This window comes from Natator depressus, chromosome 5 (genome assembly GCF_965152275.1).
Source record: "Natator depressus isolate rNatDep1 chromosome 5, rNatDep2.hap1, whole genome shotgun sequence".
Classification (NCBI taxonomy): Eukaryota; Metazoa; Chordata; order Testudines; family Cheloniidae; genus Natator; species Natator depressus.
Genome location: NC_134238.1, coordinates 70248991 through 70269323, shown reverse-complemented (window position 1 = coordinate 70269323; position 20333 = coordinate 70248991). Strand labels below are relative to the sequence as shown.

Genomic DNA, 20333 nt, shown 5'->3' with positions numbered 1-20333 from the left:
CATGACTTCTACTATAGCCCACAAGTTTTAGTTAGGGGTAGAGGGGCTGCCTGGGGGTGCCGCTAGTGTTTGAGGGGAGGGGCGGCACCACGGGTGGCGGCATGCAGCCCAGGACCCCCACTGGTCTTGGGAGGGGGTTGGCGGGGCCGGCAGGCTCCCTACCTGGCTCCATGCCTTCCCCCTTCCGCAGCAGCAGCAGAGTTTGGGTGTGGGAGGGCACAAAGGGTTGGGGCACGGGACGGGGTGAGGTGGGCTCTGGGCAGCGCTTACCTGGGGGGCTCCCTGGAAGTGGTGACATCCCCCTCACTCAGCTCCTAGGCAGAGGCGTGGCCAGGCAGCTCTGCACACTGCCTCTGCCCAGAGTGCTGGCTTCGCAGCTCCCATTGGCTGGAGACCGCAGCCAACGGGAGCTGCGGGGGCAGTGCCTGCAGGTGGAGGCAGTGCTGCCTTTCCCCCGCCGACCCCCCCGGAGCCGAGTGAGGGGGATGTGGAGCCCACCAGGTAAGCACCGCTCAGAGCCCATCTCACCCCGTCCTGTGCCCCAACCCTGCCCCCTCCCACAGTAACTCTGCTACTGCTGGGGGGACGTGATGCGGTGGCCCAAGACTGCCCCAGCAGCAGCCGGTGCAACTGGCACAGGGCTGCCTGAGCTGCCTATGAGCCAGGCACACTGGCCGCTGCAGAAGTCACAGAGGTTAGGGAAAGTCACGGAATCCAAGACTTCTGTGACAAATTCGCAGCCTTAAACATGATTAACAGAGCAGAATCACTGATCGAGGTGCCAAATTCTTTATTTTTACACTCTACTGCTGCTACTAGCTCTGTTTTATTCAACTATGTTATCAGCAAGGTGTGTATTTTTTCTGCTTTTAAAAAAGTATTTAACAGGAATGGTGTTGAAATGAAAAAGTAACCAATGACTTTCTGGCAGAGCTTAGCTAACTAGAGTTTAAAAGCTATTTACATAGAAACTCTGTAGAACATACACATCCTGTATTTTTTTCAACTTACTTTTGTTTATTAATTTCATCAAGTGTTTCTATTCTGATCTAACAAACTGTGTACTAAACGTGCTTTGTTCTCTACTACTTCTGTTTTTAACATGGGACTATAATTTATATTTAGCACTATGAAGAAAATGAAAAAGCAACTTTTGCATTGACAGCAAAGGAAAAAAATGTATGCACACTTTTGGAGGAGTACTGCTCCAAATCATCACTTTAAATCAGTCCAAACAAGAATAGTGATAGGGCACCCTTAAAACATAACCACAATTGTGCACAAACAAACAGCAATAAAAGGGTCATCCTCAAGTTTATACTGTATAGTAAGAAATGCAGTCACAGTAAATATTGAGGGCCAGATTCTGCTCTCAGTGGAGTTACTCCAGATATACATCAGTGTAACAGAGAAAAATCTAGTCTTGTATATTAACTCTTATAAAGGGAATACACTGAGGGAAAGCAGATGGGAGAATATATAAACCTCTTACGTATTGAGAAAGAATCCAGCTTGCACTCTTACCTCTGCTTTTAACCCCCTACAGAGGTAGGTAGATAGCTGCTCACATAAATTAATTCTGATTCCTAGACTTAAGTGAAATGCTTGACATTTTACTATAGCTACATGTGGATGGAGGAGAAAGGAAATGGAAGCTAGAATACGATAAACTGAAAAGTGGGGTGAAATCTATTCATACGTAGAACACTAAGGCTGTATCTATCTCTCTCTCTATATATCTATATATTAAAAAGTCTTTTACAGTAGGATAACTAATGCCCCTTAGCTATCCTGCTGTAAATCCTAGTGCAGCCAAGACACCTGTAGTTTTTACTGCAAGGTAGCTAGGCAGGGTCAACACTCTACCTGCCCCTTCTTAATCTTCCAGTAAAACTACAATGCTACATATATTTCTAAAAAACTTTAAATAAAACTAAGGTCTGACAAGAAGAGTACTATACTTACAGATGAAAAAGGGTGTGGACAACACTTGTGACAGTGTCACGCCAGATGGCTATAGGAGGGTAATAGAAGGCAGATATATTAGCCCCAGGTAAAGTAAGTCCCTTTTCCCTGGGTAAGGTAACAGGGAAGGTTTTTTTTGTTTTTTGTTTTTTTGAAACAGAAAAAAAAATTTTATTGTGACAATTACAAGAATTACCAAGAACCAAATCAAAGTATGCAACAAAACAACGCAAACAGAAGGTATAACACAGCAGCTTTCAGGAGGGAAAAGTGTTCAGGCTAGCCTGGGCCCAGAGCGGGGGGGCTTGGTCTTCCACCCTCCTGAGTTACCTGGTGGCCTAGAGCGGGGGGGGCTTCCTCGACACTCGTGGTCTTCCACCCCCTCGAGTTACCTAGTGCCGCGCCCAGTGTCACCGATTATCCCCCCCCGAGAGTGCCCGGCAAGATGGGCACGGCTGCGGGGTGGGCAGTTTGGGGGGGGGGTAGACACCCACGTATTATAGGGCCCTCCTAGCAAAGGGTTAGACGGAGGGAACCGGATGGGGTCACCGAGCAGAGAACCCCGGACAGCGCCCACCGCTCTTCAAAGGTGTCAAGGGAGTCGGTGGACCCGCCCAGAGGAACTCCGCCCGGATACGTGAATGTACTGAGGATAGGAAAAAGGCCCTACAATCGCAGGACGTTTCATGGGCCAACCTCCTCTCTCTGGTTTTATAAATGGCTGTTTTTGCCAAAGCTAGGAGGAGGTTAACCAGGAGATCCCGCGATTTTGTGGGGCCATGGATGGGGAGTGTATAGATAAAGAGGTGGGGGGAAAAATGAAGCCAGAAGCGCAATAGAATATTTGTGAGGAGCCGAAAAAGGGGCTGCAATCTGGCACACTCTAAATAGACGTGCGCCAGGGTTTCCCTCACATTACAAAAAGGGCAAGTATCCGGGATGGAAGTAAATCATGTCAAAAACATGCCCGTGCTCACAGCTCCGTGAAGGAGCCACCAACTGATGTCTCCGACGGGCCTCGGGACCAAGGTGGAATACAAGCTGGCCCATCAAGGTTGCTCACCCTCCAAAGATGGCAGGAGGTCCCGCCACTTTGTGTCGGGGCGGGACACCAGGATGTGGGCGTGAAGGGTGTGAAGCGTGAGTGTATACAAATATTTCCGTGGTGCAAGTTGAAAACTGACCGGCTGCAGTTCATGCAGCCGGCTCGCAGTGAAAGGGTGAGGGGTTTGTCGGGATCGGCAGGGTAGGGGCCCAATGGAAAGGTCCGGCGGGCCCGGGGTAGAGGATGGGCGTGGTGCGCCCTCGCGCAAGGCTCGGTTGACATAAGCCCGAGCAGCAGGGGTCAAGGCGGCCTTCACCTCCTGAAGTACGCGCCGGGGAGTACGGGGGCTGGAGAGCCCCATGCGCCGAGCGAGCGTCAGGGGATCCAGCCAGTCTCTCCGGTCATAGTCCAGGAGGTCTCCGACCTTCGTGACTTCCGCCAAGACCAACCTCTGGCGCACCGAGCGGGACTCCGCCACCTGCACACGGAGTTGGGGGTTGTGTAGCAGGGGCTCCGTGAGGAGATCTGCTCCCGCAGTGGCCGCCACGGACCTGGTCGTTAAAAACAGTTTCCAGGTCCGGAGGAGGTCCTGGTAGAAGACCGGCAGTCCGGAGAGGTCTCGCGGAAACAGGGAAGGTTCCAGAACAATCAGGAACCTTCTGGAGACAATTAGGACAGACAGGCTGATTAGAACACCTGCAGCCAATCAAGAAGCTGCTAGAATCAATTAAGGCAGGCTAATCAGGGCACCTGGGTTTAAAAAGGAGCTCACCTCAGTTTGTGGGGTACATGTAAGGAGCAGGGAGCAAGAGGCGCTCGGAGCTGAGAGTAAGAATGCATACCGTTGGAGGACTGAGGAGTACAAGCATCATCAGACACCAGGAGGAAGACCCTATGGTGAGGATAAAGAAGGTGTTGGGAAGAGGCCATGGGGAAGTAGCCCAGGGAGTTGTAGCTGTCGCACAGCTGTTCCAGGAGGTACTCTAGACAGCTACATTCCACAGGGCCCTGGGCTGGATCCTGGAATAGAGGGCTGGCCCGGGTTCCCCCCAAACCTCCCAACTCCTGGTCAGAAACAGGAGTTGACCTGGAGTGTGGGTTCACGAAAACAGCCGAACTGAGGGCTGCCATGAAGCTCCAAGGCAAGCAAATCTGCCAATAAGCGCAAGACCCACCAAGGTAGAGGAGGAACTTTGTCACACACTATACTGCTTTTTGTTTCTTTATTGATTTTACAGGCTTTTACCAAGAGTAAATAAAGCTGTAAGCTCCAGTTTCCTTCCAAATTTATCAATAGTCTGAATTTTATGTTTTATCATCTTCTAGAATCTTCACGCTTTCTTCAGTTTTTATGGACCAATATAAGCAGTCTTGATCACAAAACACCATATTTGCTCATTTACAGAGCATATTTTACCTTCTTGCACTGCTGCATCTCATTTGACACACAGCCAATGGCAGCACTTGCATCTCTTCTGTAAATTATAATTGGTTTGAAGAGGGGTTTGTATTTTTTTTAAACAGTTAATTCTTGAAATGCCATGAAAGTTTAAAAAATAAGTTGGACATTGTTTCCTTGATCATTTGTAGCACTCCTTACAATACTGCACATCCAGTCTCATTTACCATTGTAGCTCTCTTTATAGATATATAGTGGAGTCGCATCTTACTAGGGTTAGGTTCTAAAGTCAGCGTGTAAGGCGAAAATCGCATATAGTCAAAATTACCCTTGAAAATTCCTTAAATCGCAAACCGGAGTGCCGCAGGGTGGCCAGGAGCATCGTCTATGATTAGCAACACTTTAAAGTCAAGTCCTTTCTCTTCGAGGTACCGCTTGACCTCCGGAATGAAACACTTGTGGAACCAACCCAGAAATAATGCTGCCATCACCCAAGCCTTTTTATTTGATTGCCAGAACACAGGTAGGAGATTTTTGTTCTTGCCTTGTAGGGCACGGGGATTTGCAGCCTTGCAGCGCAAGCTCGGCTTTATTAAATGCCCAGCCGCATTGCCACAGAACAACACAGCCATACAGTCTTTAGCTGCTTTGAAGCCAGGAGCTTGTCTTTTTGATTTTGAAGTGTAAGTGCGGTTCGGCATTTTTTTTCCAGAAGAGCCCAGTCTCGTCAGCATTAAAAACTTGTTCCGGAAGATAGCCCTTTTCTTCTATGATTTTCTTTAATTGTTTGGGGTAGGCTTTTGCTGTCTCTTCTTTGGCAGATGCAGCTTCACCAGTAGTCTGCACGTTTTTGCGGTTGAAGCAGTTCCTAAAACTGTTAAGCCAACCTTGGCTGGCTTTGAATTCCTTCTCATCAGAAGGCTGTCCCTCTTCAGCGGGAGGTTTCAACAGCATGTAGAGGCTGTCTACACTACCCGCTGAATCAGCGGGCGGCGTTCGATCCAGCGGGGATCGATTTATCGTATCTAGTCTAGACGCGATAAATCGACCCCCAAGCGCACTCCCGTCGACTCCTGTACTCCACTGCAGCAAGAGGCGCAGGCAGAGTCAACGGGGGAGTGACAGCAGTCAACTCACCGTAGTGAAGACACCGCGGTGAGTAGATCTAAGTATGTAGACTTCAGCTCCGTTATTCAAGTAGCTAAAATTGCGTAACTTAGATCGATTCCCCCCGAGCGCATATAGTTGAATTCGTGTAAGTTAAATGCGTGTGTGATGCGAGTCACCTGTACACAGAAACAGTTTCCTCTTTCAGACTTTGTATCTGTAAGATTAGCTAATTATAAACTTTTAATTCTAATATTAAACCCTTGCATTTTTTGAAACTGGCAGATTATTAAGAATGAGACATCTGCACCCAATTCTCTCTCAGCTATCACTTAGAATTACATAATTACCAATTTCTTTAAAATATTAACTTTTTAAAATGCTTTCTTTAAAATATACTCACAAAAATGTGATAAATAGATTTTCCCTGCATCTGCTAATATTAAAGGATTATCCACAAAACTGTAGGTCAAAGTGACAAATTTAAATAAAGATTTTAACAATCCAGAGAATAGATAAAATCTATTTGTGATTATTCTAGTACAGGTCAAATAGAGGATGTCAAAGACTATGACTATGTTTCTGTAAAAATTCTACAAACCCAGGAGATCTCAACTATTTTTTTCCTTTGGTATTTTCTCCTCTTTGGGGTTTTATTTGGTGTCAAATCTGCTAAAGCTCTACATCAACTCATGAACAATGGCAGAGTACATCCCAAAGTAGAGATTAATCTTTGAGACAGAGTATTTGGAATTTCACTTGTTCATATGGTGTTGACAGGGCTTTCATCCACTCCATTTCTGTGTCTACTTCTGCTAATTATTTTTCTTTAAAAACATTTCATCCATACTTCATTGTGGCATTTGTGCTATACAAACACTGACTTTAGCTGTGAAGGCAAGTAGCTTCCTCTAAGGGAACAAAATCACTGTCTTAGCCACTGCTAAAGACTATGAAAGAAAAATTAAGAAAAAAGAATTTAAAGTATATCTATGGTGCATGCAGCCCAAGTTCACCCAAAGATTATCCCAAGGCCATTCCCATCCCCAGGTTTACTGCATAAGGGCAACCAATACTACTGATCAGCCTGCAAAATAAATCAAAGCAGGGCTAGACAATTTTTTCATACACAAGCGAGGGCCAATATCAAAGATGAAGAGGGAAAAGACAGCACACAACATGAGGTCCCAGTTAATGCTAGTGAGAAGCCAGTTCCTATCACTAGCTTCTGCAAAAGAAGAAGGCTTAGTATTCCTACCATGATGCTGTCCCTAGATCTTTCTGGTGATCTCCATCTTTCACACAGACCTTTGGCTTCTAAGTGTCTGGTAAGTCTGAAACACTTTTCTACCTCTAGGTGTTCTTATTTTCCTTATTTTATCCCAGAATCTTAAGGAGAGAAAGTATCTGCTACTCCCTACTCCTCATTCCTGACTGCAGTGAAAGAAGCGGGAGATGACATACTGGAAAGCTCTTGTGAAAATATCATCCTTGATATTTTTAAAGTTTTTTTTTTTTTTAATATAATTTTCCTGGTAAATATGCATTGAAAAAACATGACTAGAACTGAATTTAGCATCAAGCAGCTGGTGTAAAAGGCTGTGATTTCATCCCAAACTGAAGCAGAGATATTTTCATAATATACTGTAAAAGGGCAATGCAAGGATTAAAATATATATCTGTAGTGGCAAAAAATGCAATTCTTTGACAAACTATCATGTCTGATGGCAGTTTAGACCAGAACAAACAAACAAAAAAAGGCTTGCGCTAATGGGGGTGTAGTTTTCAAGCTACATACGGGAAAGAAAGTTCAATGAAAAGTATCTTTTTAAAAAAATTACTACATTCAATAGCAAAAGTGAGGAAGTTACCAAATTTTGCAAAGCTATATAATAAAAATGAAAAATTACTTAGCAAACAGCTGCCATCTGAATTGTGATCAATTGAGGCAGCAAACAAGCAAATGTTGTTCAGCATTTTAGTGCCAGAGAGAGGCTGGAGGCTTCCCAATATCCCATCCCTCCCACTCCCTGTTCACCTGACCCCTCCAATCCCTCACTTCCCCATCCATCCCCATTAAGCCCCCCCCTCACTACACTCCAACTTCCCTCTCCTTATTTCCACCTACTCTTCTACCCCTAATCACCTACCCTTCCCAGCAATCACTGCATGTATAATTTATTTTCTTTTCAGAAATAGTTCTGGTGACTTCTGAATATTCTGCTGTACTCAGATTACATTTCTCCAAAATGAAAACACTCCATGTTGGAGCAACATGCCTCCTTTTTATTTATTTATTTATTTATTATTATTATTTCTTCAAAATTCTGCTCTGGGTTGGATTTGAACTCACAATGATTATGGGGAGTGCAGATTCATTGGCTAGAAAATTTCCTTGGCGCTACACAGGTCCTGTGAATCTTAGGTGCTGGAACACCTGGCTGGAGAAGCAAACTATATGTAATTTGATTTCCCCCAAACAGGTTAACAGATGTCATGCACTTTGTTTGGGTAACCCTCAACCACTGGAGAACCTGGTACAATCTCAGCCATGGTTTATATCTATCTGTGTCCAAAAATTGGCTACCAGAATAAGTGAACTTTAAGGAAAAGAAAAAGAAAAATAAAATTCTGGGCGCTGTATCTCAGGAACCTTTTGTTCATAAACCCCAAATTTAGTTCACTAACCTAAACCATGTACTCCTCTGAGGTACACAATTTCAAGACAATCCGATTAGTCATAAAGATTTTCGAGCACTTTGAACAGTAGCACTATAAATAGAAAGTTGGTCTTAATCTTAACTATATTTGTCAAACTATGTCATCAGACTAGACTTCCTGCTAGGAAGTACTGTCGCGGAAAAAAGGCAGTAATCATTAATACACACCAGAATATAAGAGGATATCAAAAACTGGAAGATGGTTCTAAAAACAGTTTTGAAATTGTTTTTATTTTCTTAATGAAAACTTTCTTGAAAGAAATTAGACTTGAGCAATACACTTCTTTAAAGATATTGCAAGAGGATTTTTTTCGGAATCTAAAACCACATAAGATCCCTAAGCATCTAATAACCCTTAAAATGTTCATACAGAAATATTCCAAAACAAAAGGTTACATCAAAAGCTTCCCTGTACACAGGAACACTCTTTTAATACCTTCATATTAGATGCCTCAGTTTCCAGTTTTGTAAGATGATTTGAGTTGTCTTCTAGTTCTTGTCGTAGGTTTGAGTTCTCCATCTTTAGCGCCTCAACTTGCTTTAACAACTGATCATACGAAGCTGCAGCCATCCTGGGCTACCCCTGAACCTAAAAAAACCACAGATTTTTAGTCCAAGTGTTTCAGGAAAAAAAGCATTGTGAACTTTGAGGCAATTCTACCTCTCTTCTCTTCCCCAGTTTCTAAAGTTTAATATGAACATTTATTAAATTACTAAATTTATAATCAATATGACAAATTCAAGGAAGACTGAAAGACTTACAAGTTGTTAGAAGTTTTATAGCTGCTAATCTTAAAAATACATAAATAAATTGATCAGGAAATATTTATTTAGATATATGATGCAATATCCATTACCATGGCTGCTGTATAAGAAGATAAACACAAACAAGAAGGAGAGAAAAAGTATGGGAGAATGTTTTTGTGTCTTAGTTTTGTGAGGACAAAAAGTAAAGTAAGTGAAAGGAAAAAATGCTGTAAGTCTTAGGGAGACTTACTGACATCAGGGAAGGCTCCACATTACACACAAGGCGTTGACAAGTAAATTGGCAATTACCTAAATATTTATATCATGCTCATCACTGTGCAATGTAAGCAACAAGAGGAAAGATGTGCCCAAGGTGGTATGAAAGCCATTAGGATAATATTCTTTGCTCTTTGTGTATGACCTGAGTAAAGACTTATTAACAGCTCATTTTTAGAACAATCAATAAGCATTTATAAACTGTTCCTGAAAGACATTCATCACCTACAAATCTCAGGAAGCCACTGGGATTTCTGGGTGACCAGCACCTCTCAAGATCAGGCTTATGGAGACTGTGGGTCAAAGGATAACAGATATAAATATTCAAGAGACTTAACACAAAACATCTTAAAACAGTATCAAATGTAGCAGCAGTCCCAACAGAGAGGTTTTGCAACTGTAGCAGTCTTTACTTCTAGAGACCTGCAATATATTTCCAACACTATGTGTGATCTGATTGCACAGCAGCAGAAATAACTGATTATTTTTAAAATTAAGATATTACACATAGAAAATAGGGAGGAGGAGAGCAGGAAAGGTAAGAAATGACAAAATAAAAGGTTGATTATATTGTTATTACTAACATTTTTATCAACAGAAGCTGTAATTGAAATATTACAAATTAACAATACCACTAACAAATCAACATGGATTGGTCAGTAATCTTCATTTGTGGGAAAGTAATGATATTTGTGATTCCAGCCCAAGATAGCACCACTGCCATTCATGTATCCAAATGCATGTTTTTCTGCCATTTTGTAATAATTATATTGCAAAACCTCAAGCAAATTGTGTCCTATGATGACTTTAATAGTTAGCACACAGTAAGAATTGTGCAACTAACATTCAGTAGTATGAAGTAATGTAAATAGGTTGGTCAAATTTGATATATTTCACAATGAGAGTTAATCTCTTAATCATCTGCCATTCAGCAGAAAAATAGCAGGCTTAACATTTCATACATGCACACATCATCTTATCACCTTGTCAACCTTACAGAAAGAATTTCCTATCTGAATATGGCATAAGACATTAAACCTACAACTCAAAAGAGAAATATAGAAGGCTTAGAAGTTGGTATATTCATCTTCTAGTCATGACTGTGCTACTTTGGGAATTGCCTTAAATCTAAAATCTTGTCTTGAATACACTGCATACATGTACAGTCTGCAAACTATTCAGTACCTTCAGAACTGTACCCAAGACCACCTAAAAAACTAATTTGTTGTAAATTTCAAGTATACACTTTGAAAAGTCTCTCTAATCGACCTAAGTTTATTTAGCTCACTTGAAAAAGCCCACACTGATGATCAGAGGAATAGGAATAAAAGTACATAGATATTATCTGATAAACCTTCTTACCCTCTGATTTTAGGAAGCAAACTTTCACATCCCAATCATCTCACCTCATTCAAGAAGCCGGGCTAAGAAGGGAATGAATCATTTGAGGAACTGACTGCAGTGAGAGGGTGCAAAAGTGTCCCAGAAAAATCCCAAATTTCTTCCATGCTGTGGCCACATTAGGAATGAGGCTCCATTTTGGAGAAATTAAGGCACTCTGAAATCATTAGCTCTGCTCAATGGAGTCTGTGTTGATAAAAAATTAATTCTACCTAAAAGGCAGAGTGATGGTAAATAGGTTGTTTGATTATCGTATGTGATGTTACGTGAACATATCAATATTTATATAAAACTGTGCACACACTCTCCCATTTTACATTCTTTGTTTTACACATTTCATTTATTTGTTAACTACCTGCCTACCTAAGAAATAAAACTAATAACTGCAGTGTTCCGTTTCTTTCTATAGCTACAGTGAGCAATCCCACACTAGTCCTACACTGGACTAGATCTATGGACTTTTCCATCTCTAATTTCTACAACAGTATTTTATCAGTCTTTAAGGCTTGTAACGTCAACACCATCTCAGTGTTCATTCCAGGTTATAGGATTACACCAGGTGGCAAATTTAATTGATCATTTGCTGCACCTTTGAAACGTCAGGAAGACAGATACCTCACTTTGCCATCTGTTTATTAAAGCACTATATCTTAAATTTAATCAACAGGTGGTGGTATTATGAGTATTGAGCATCTGCATCAGATTTTATTTATTTATTTTATAAATTAGGTTGGTCAGTGGTGAGAGGGAGAGTAATGAATATGAAACCAAAGGTCAGACTCTGCCAGTCTTGCTCATGCTGATGGTCTTTACTCAAGCATGTAGTCTCCTTGAAGTCAGTGGGACTAGTTGCATAAAAGAGTTATAACATCCCCAGAATTCAATGGAGAAAAATGGAAGATGAGAGGATCTGAACAGAGTGGAAGAATGGTAAGTGGATAACCCTAATTAAGAGATTCTTAAATAAAAAATGAGCTCAGAGTTTGTTTGGGGTTTTTTGGGGGCGGGGGTGTTAAAATCAGTAAAGTTCTAATCATGAAAGCTTTTTAAAAAGACAATGTACCTTTTGTGATATTTATCACAAAGAAAGTAAAAAAAAATAAAAGATTGTTCAATATACCAAAACTCAGTGAAATCTGAAACAGGTTGTAAATCATGTAGATTAATTGCAACTCAAATTGGCTATATGTTTTAATATAATCAGTCCCAAATCCAGTAAACAATATTAGCCTTTAATGTGTCTTTGGACATAACATACTGTGGGGTCACTTTATCAAATGAAAGGGGGAAAAGTTCCACCCCTAAAACACAGTAATAAAAACTGATTTATTTTTTCCTTTCAGAAAGTCCCTCAGTGGCAGGACTAGGTACTGAATGCTCTCAAGTAACCAAGTTAAGAGGGGCATGCAGCACATGGTTAATTTGAAGCTTGCTTTTCCCCATTCTGCTCTCAGATTAATTCAACTGAGCCAGCAAGCCTCAGAACTGAATTTAAAAATTGACTTCAGCTGTCCAATTTTGTTTAATTGCCTCAAATTGTTGCTATTAACCAGAAAGCCAATATAAAAATTAAAGATTGTGGGTTCTCAAAAAACTGAAGATTCATTGAAAGCTGAGGGTTTCATGGAAGTGTGTAATTTTCATTGGGGGGGAAGGAATGCATTTTGATAAGGTCCAAACATTCTGTTTTGACATTTTGGAACAGAACACTATAACATAAAATAAATTTCTAAATGAAAAATTGACTTTAATTTAAAAAAAATCAAAACCAGAACAAAACATTTTGATAGACATGAAAACACTTGATAAATATTTCCTTTCACAGGAAATTCTGAAAAATTTTGGTTTGTTCTTTTCTGGAATGTTTTTTTTTTTTTTTGAACTTGTAGAATTTCCCATGAAACAGAAAATCTGGTTCTCACTCAATTCTATTATTCACATTTTTTCAGTTTCCAAATTTCTCCATTTTAGAGACACTGATATTTATTAGCTTGCTCCTATATTTCTGTAAAATCTTGTGTGAAGAAACTCTCATACCAGTCCACACACAGAGGGTTATTGTATGTATATGCAGGGGAGATATGGAGCCACTAAAATACCGGGCATAATAGCTATGCCTTTTTCCTCAGCAAGGTGGAAATAATTCCTTAAAACAAACCTAAGAAAAAGAAGAGTCCCTTAGTCTAGAAACCATCATCCCTAATTCAGAATTCATTTATGGAGAAAAGTGGAAAAAACTATAGGAACTTCCCAAGCATTAAACATAAGATCAAATTTCCAAAAAAATGCATCAAGACCAGTGTGTCTTGCAAACCAAGGTCACATGGAAGTGAGGGCAGAAATATGCTGAAGGCACAGTTCCTCCCTGCATGATCACTTCCTGTTCACTGAAAAAGTAAAATGACATTTATAGAAACCCTATACAGTGACCTATAAAGTGAGAGAGATCCTCTTGTCCTGAGGAGCAGGCTGAACCAGATGATGCCTGGCCCAACACTGTTTGCAACTGTGGTTAAGATCTTTGCTTTCAAATCTGAAAAAATACAGCTAAGCTAATCAGACCAGTACCAAATTTAGCAGTTGGAAAAAAGAAAATGTTAGAGCCTGATTAACGCCAGTGTTGCCAACTTTGTGATTTTTATCATCAGTCTGGCAATATTTAGTGTTTTGCTTCAAGCCCTAGCTACTGGAGTCAAGTTCTTACATGAGAACCTCAGCTTTTATGATTTTTAAAAATATGCTTTTAGAGGTAGAGAAAAGCTTTAAAATGTGAAACGAGTAACGTAAAGTCTTAAAAGCCAGAAAGCACATAAAAAGAACTCTACATTTTATTTTTAAATTCATGATTTTTAAGCCAAATCTCATGAATCTTCAGTGTTGGCAATATTGTTAGCCACCTTTTTCTGTGAATTCCACGATCAGGAAAAACCAAGGCTCTGTTATGATCCCCCAAAACCTATAATCCCAAGCAATTCACTTTCTCCTCTGTTGCAGGGGGCCCAAAACCTCTGAGAAAACAGACAACCAAGAGTCAGCTCAATGAGGTAAACAGAACTACAAATTTTTCTAGTATAATCATAGACTCAGACTTTACGGCCAGAAGGGACCATCATGATCATCTAGTCCAGAGGTGGGCAAACTACGGCCTGCGGGACCCTCCTGCCTGGCCCCTGACTCCCTGGCCTAGGAGGCTCGCCCCCGGCCCCTTCCCCGCTGTCCCCCCTCCCCTGCAGCCTCAGCGCACCGTGCCACCAGCACAAGGCTCTGGGTGGACAGGCAGCGCAGCTGCAGAGCCGCAGCCTGACCCGGTGCTCTGGGCAGTGCGGCTGTAGCGCCGCCAGCCGCCGGTGCTCCAGGCAGCGCAGTAAGGGGGCAGAGGGGGTTGGATAGAGGGCAGAGGAGTTGGGGGTGGTGGTCAGAGGGCAGGGAATAGGGGGGTTGGATGGGGCAGGGGTTCCAGGGGGCAGTCAGGAATGAGGGGGGGGTGGATGGAGTAGGAGTCCCGGGGGAGTCATCGGGGGAGAGAAGCGGGGGAGGGGGGTCGGAGAGAAGGCAGGGGCCAGGCCACGCCTCACTGTTTGGGGAGACACAGCCTCCCCTAACCGGCCCTCCATACAATTTTGGAAACTCGATGTGGCCCTCAGGCCAAAAAGTTTGCCCGCCCCTGATCTAGTCTGACCTCCTGCACATTGCTCACCACAGAACCTCATCCATCCACTCCTGTAATAGACCCGTAACCTGAAGTCCTCAAATCATGATTTAAAGACTTAAAGTTACAGTGAATCCAACATTTACACTAGTTTAAATCTACAAGTGATCCGTGCCCCATGCTGCAGAGGAAGACAAAAAGTACCGAAAACTGGCATGTCTCTCTGGACGTGCCAGTTATACTCCTAACACAATAAGAAAACTTGCAGACCATTTAAGGATCACTTCTCTTCATGTCTATTCTGCAGGAGCGACACTTGGATATAACAGATGCCATTTTTTTGACACAGGGCTTCAAAAATGTTCCTATCACCTACTAGCTGAAGCACTAAACCTTCTCACCAGAGTGAGAAATAGCCCCACAGCCATGTCTTCCAAAAAAAACAACCCACCTTCTCCCCACACCCGCTTAAGGGAGCTGAGTATATTTTTCTCTAATGAAAATGTCTATAAAATATTTTTAATGCCTACAGTCCATTAACAATTACCTTTCCTTTCACCTTTACTCCATTTTTCAGGTCTTAATATTAAATGTACAGTGCTTTTCATCTGTAAATTTCAAAGCACTTTATAAAAGGAGATGGAGGATGAAGAAACTACAGCACAGAGAGACAAAGCTCTCTACACTAGTAGTAGTAGTAGTAGAAGAAATAGATCAAACAAGTAGCCTGGGGGACAGGCTAGGGAATTGAATCTGGGTTTCCCAGGTTCCTGGCTAGCACACAAACCCTGATCATCCAGTCTCTCTCTCTCCCCAAGAGTTTAATAATTCTTCTTCTATACTGTAACTTCTCCCTCTTACTAATACCCCGTGTCTCAGGTCCTCCACAGCAAAATAGGACTTAATATCACTGCAACAACCGAATTCAGTGGCAACATTAATTTATCCCATTGACAATATAGCACACTAATATATTTGTATCTCTTGCCTGTCTTAGAATGTCTGTCTCTTGCATGTGCATCAGGGAAAGGGGAGCTTGAAGCCAACTTCAATGGTTCATTGCTCCAGCTACTGCACTGTTCTCCATCCTATGCTTCTGGATCTCCATTCTCTGAATGCAAGCTGCCCTGTAGCTCAAAATCCCAGCTCCCCAGCACCTAGCTCCAGTGCACAGTGCAAGGAATAGGCACTGAAATCCAATTAATTCCTTTTGTGAGGAAAGCTGGAGAGCAACAGGTGGTTCTACCTGGTTCTAGAAGGGCAGGGCAACAAAAAAACAAAATTTCAGGGGCCTCCTAACAGAACGTTTCATGGAAGAAATGCTGAATTCAGTAGCATCTGAGAAAAATGTCAAATTCCACAGACACAGAATTAAGCTATCACTTGAGGGTGGCTGCAAATTCAGGCAGGTAACAATGCACTGGTTCATACTTTGAAGGTTGCCCCCACAACCACTGCAAGGTACCATGACCAGACTTTAGACAAGTTATAAAGCTCTATTACAGGGGTCGGCAACCTATGGCACACGTGCCAAAGACAGCACGCACGCGAGCCGATTTTTAATGGCACGCTGCTGCCTGCCGAGTCCCAGCCACCAGACCCGCTCAGCCCGCTGCCGAACCCAGGCTGGGACCCTGGCATGCAGGAGCATGCCATTAAAAATCCTGCCCGCCTGGGCCCACTCTTCTCTGCCCCTCCACGACCCCCACCCCCGGCAGGGTGAAGAAGCTTGGTCCTGCCAGCTGCTGCTGCAGAGCAGGCAAGCTCCCCCCTGCCCCGCCTCTTCCCCCAGCATGCTGGGTTCCTGCCCCTTCTCCTCTCCCTCCCTGCCGCCAATCAGCTGATGGCTCTTGCCAGCGACAGGGAGAAGCAGAGCCGCAGCGCGCTCACTGCTCCGGGGAGGAGGCAGAGAAGAGATGGGGAGGAGGCCGTGGGGTGGAATCAGGGCATATCCCCTCCAGCCCCCTGCCATGAGCCGCTCAGGGCAGGGGGCTGGGAGCACCCCCACGACCCCAGCCCACACCCCCAGCCCTCTGCCCTGACCCCTGCACCTCCCTCACACACCCCCAGCCTCCTGCCCTGACCCCTGCACCTCCCACGACCCCAGCCCTGACTCCAGCACCCCCACACACATGCCCAGCCTCCCCCACAGCTCTTGCCCTGACTCCTGCACCCCCTACATTCCCACCCCCACCCCTCGCACCAAATGGGAGCTGCCCAGGTAAGCACTCCACCCCCAAACCTCCTGCCCCAACCTTGAGCCCCCTCCCTCATTCTAGCTCCTGGCCAGACCCTACACCCCAACCCTGTGCACTCCCACCCTCCACTCAGTGCAGAGAGAGAGAGGAAGAGAATGGGCTAGAACCAGGGAGAAGGAAGGTACCCCACTCTATGTGGGCAGGTCCGGGATCCCAGACCAGCAGCAGGCTGAGTGGGGCCAGCAGCCAGGACCCTGGCTGGCAGGAGCCGGCGGACGGAACCCCAGACCGGCAGCAGGCTGAGCCACTCAGCCCACTGCTGGTCTGAGATCCTGGCCGCTGGCCCCACTCAGCCCGCTGCCAGTCTGGGGTTCTAGCTGCAGCCCCTTGCCAGCCAGGGCCCCGCTCAGCCTGCTGCCGGCCTAGGTGAACGGAACCCCAGGCTGGCAGCGGGTTGAGCGGGCCGGCGGCGTAAGATCAGCATTTTAATTTAAATTTTAAATGAAGCTTCTTAAACATTTTGAAAACCTTGTTTACTTTACATACGACAATAGTTTAGTTATATAATATATAGACTTAGAGAGACCTTCTAAAAACGTTAAAATGTATTACTGGCACGCGAAACCTTAAATTAAAGTGAATAAATGAAGACTCGGCACACCAATTCTGAAAGGTTGCCGACCCCTGCTCTATTACCCAGTACAGGAACTAGCTGTTCTTACTCTTAAATAGTACTCTTCCAGTTGGACTCTCCAAATAAATAGAAACAGAATGAGATCTTCAAAGTTTGGTCCACAGACCAAATTTTATATGAAAGGATGCAGAAATTATATGAAGGATGAAGTTATGAAACAAGTTTTGTACTGCTTGGATGGTGTGCCCCCTAGAGTACTTCAAACAAGCAAAATCAATTTAACTGCCTGTTGTCTACCTATACACTATGTCAATATTTATCTGTTTCCCTGAGTTAAGTGAACTGAAAAATATTTTCATTACAAAATTATTTTTTTCTTTTCAATAAAATGGTTTCTATAACTGAAACAATTATTTAAATACCTAATCTTCACATAGGAATGCAGACAATGTAAGGTTACAGCAGTTCAGTCAAATATATCTGGTTTGGCTTTAATTCTTATCATAATTCAAAATACTTTACAATGAGTATGAATATTAAATAAATAGGGCCCTACCAAATTCACAACCATGAAAAACATGTCAAGGACCGTGACATCTGTTTCCCTCCCCGCCCCTGTGAAATCTGTATAGGGTAAAAGCACAGCAAAGACCAGATTTCACGGGGGAGACCAACATTTCTCAAATTGGAGGTCCTGACCGAAATGGCTGGGGGTCACAAGTTTATTTTCGGGGGCTGCAGTATTTCCAACCTTACTTCTGCGCTGCCTTCAGAGCTGGGCAGCTGGAGAGAGGTAGCTGCTGACCGAGGGCCCAGCTCTGCAAGCAGCAGCACAGAAATAAAGGTGGCAATACCATACCATGCCATCCTTACTTCTGCGCTGCTGCTGGTGTCAGCTCTGCCTTCAGCTGTCACTCTCCAGCTGCCCAGCTCTGAAGGCAGCGCCCCTGCCAACAGCAGCGCAGGAGTTAGGGTAGCAGCACTTCAACCCCTCCTACAATAAACCTGTTGACTCCCCCACACACAACTCCTTTTTGGGTCAGGATCCCTACAATTACACCACCATGAAATTTCATATTTAAATATCTGAAATGATGAAATTTATTATTTTTAAAATCCCATGACCGTGAAATTGACCAAAATGGACCTGAATTTGGAAGGGGCCCATAAATAAAGCTTAGATTTATCACAGCAGAAGTGTTAACTAGGATGCATCAACTACATATTAATCCTATGTAAATAACACACATTTGCTTTTACATCATAAAAAAAATTAGAATATATGTAGATATTTTACATTGACTTTTTATTGTATCTCCATACAAGAGTTTAAGAAAGCCCAACTGTTAAATACACCATAAAAAGCTGTGTTGTCATTACTTTGTGTTCTTGAAAGTCTTCGTCAGCCCTAATTGGAGGGTGCGGGGGAGAAGCAGGAAGGGTAGAGAAAGGGTGGCACACTGGGAAGGGATATCCTCTGCTTACTATCATGCTATGATTTCTAGGCATTTTTAATTGGCTACAGAGAAATGAACTGGATATGAACTTTGTGAGATGACATTTAGGTAAAGGATGTGAGAATCTACTGCTGGCAGGTTAGAATTACTTAATAAGAAATTAATCTGAGTAGTTTACAATAAGCAAAAATGATTCTGTGCAAGACTGATTGTTTTGGTTTTTCGTAAAGATTATAGGACAATAATTTATTTTTAAAATTTTAGTGTGCCTTAAAATTCAATGTTACAGTGTTCCCAGCCATCCCAACTTTTTGTGTAAAATGACATTTTTATACAGCCTCCATTTTAGTCTCTCTCAAATCATTCCTAAAACTCATTCTCTTTAGCATTTTATACAAAATTGAATGTCCATATTTCAAATTTTAATACAACGAACCCTTATGCCACCAAAAATACATATTGTAACCTGAGGCCAATGCATAACCGCTGTAACCTGTGCTGTTCTTCAGTTTTATATCTTGTCTGTAATCTGTCATCAGAGACCACAATCCTGCAGATGTGTAGAATGTTTTGTTGTGATTATTTGTTAATCAGAAAAAATACACACAAAAATACAGAGTACATTGTTTTACAGAACGCTTTTAAACAAAATTTGCAACAGTCTAAAAACTAAGTTGCTACATACATCCCAGGCCACAATTATTTCCAAATTTAGGCATTTAAAAATGCCAAGCACTCTAATAACGTTAAATTGCTATGTCCAGAGCAGAACTACCAGAAGTTACTGGAGTATTTCAAATTTTCATGATCTTTAATTTAGAAAGTGAAGCAACATTAGTGGAACAGCTGTGAGCTACTGCACAGATTTCTCAATTTAGTATAAAGTCAAAGAAATGCTTATTGGTTCAGAGATCATTAGAAATATCAAACTGAAATTAAGCAATCTGAGGTAAGGATTTTTATTAAGAAAGCCTAAGTCAACCAGAAATAAGAAAATTATTTTTGCAGACCATTTAAAACTAAATCCATTACAATCAAAATCCATAATCCACAGAGTCCTTCAAGGACTGGTCTCAGCCTTCTAATACTAACGAGCTGAAATGGAAAAATATATTTACCACTTTCTCTTCTCTGATCCATCTGCAGTTTAGTAGTACTCCTGGATTGCTCATTGACACTAAGCTCTTACATAGCAGCACCCATGAGTAATGCTTTCTATCACCTCTGGTTGGCAGGGAAACTATTCCAATCTGGCAGACGATGACCTGGCCTCAATAATACACAGCTTTGTCACCTCCCATCTAACTACAGCAATTCAATATTCCTGGGCATGCAGCCATTAGCCCTTAGGAAATTGCAACTAGTACAGAAAAACAGGAGCGCATCTCTTTAGCAACACGGGCTACGGTGAGCTTATCAAACTTGTCCTACATATTCTGTACACTGGCTTCCCAGAGAACACAGCTAAGTTCAAGATCTTGATCCCCATCGTCAAGGTGCTCAATGGCCTGGGCCCAAGATACCTAAAAAGATCATCTAAGTCTCAGATGAAATAGTGGTTCACAAAACTGCCCCTCAGGCACAACAGAACTGTATATCACAAAGGTAAAAAGTCGTATTGTAGACACCAGAGCCTTCCTGGGGACTGGTCAAGACTTTGGAATGAACTCTTACAGGAACGAAGGACTATCAGACCTCCCCACCTTCCATTCCAAGTGCAAGCTTTTTTAACGTT

At 42.8% G+C, this 20333-nt stretch overlaps 1 protein-coding gene across 7 annotated transcripts in view; it reads right to left on the bottom strand.

Annotated features, from left to right (window-relative positions):
- APC (APC regulator of Wnt signaling pathway) overlaps positions 1 to 20333 on the bottom strand; it is a 194472-nt gene that overhangs the window by 134615 nt on the left and 39524 nt on the right. For 6 of the 7 annotated variants that reach the window (XM_074952956.1, XM_074952957.1, XM_074952955.1 and 3 more), the window contains one exon: positions 8673 to 8825. In XM_074952956.1, coding sequence (XP_074809057.1) covers positions 8673 to 8807 — 135 coding nt within the window. In that variant the 5' untranslated portion in view covers positions 8808 to 8825. The remainder of the gene's footprint in view (positions 1 to 8672; positions 8826 to 20333) is intronic. The other variant, XM_074952959.1, reaches the window with a different exon arrangement.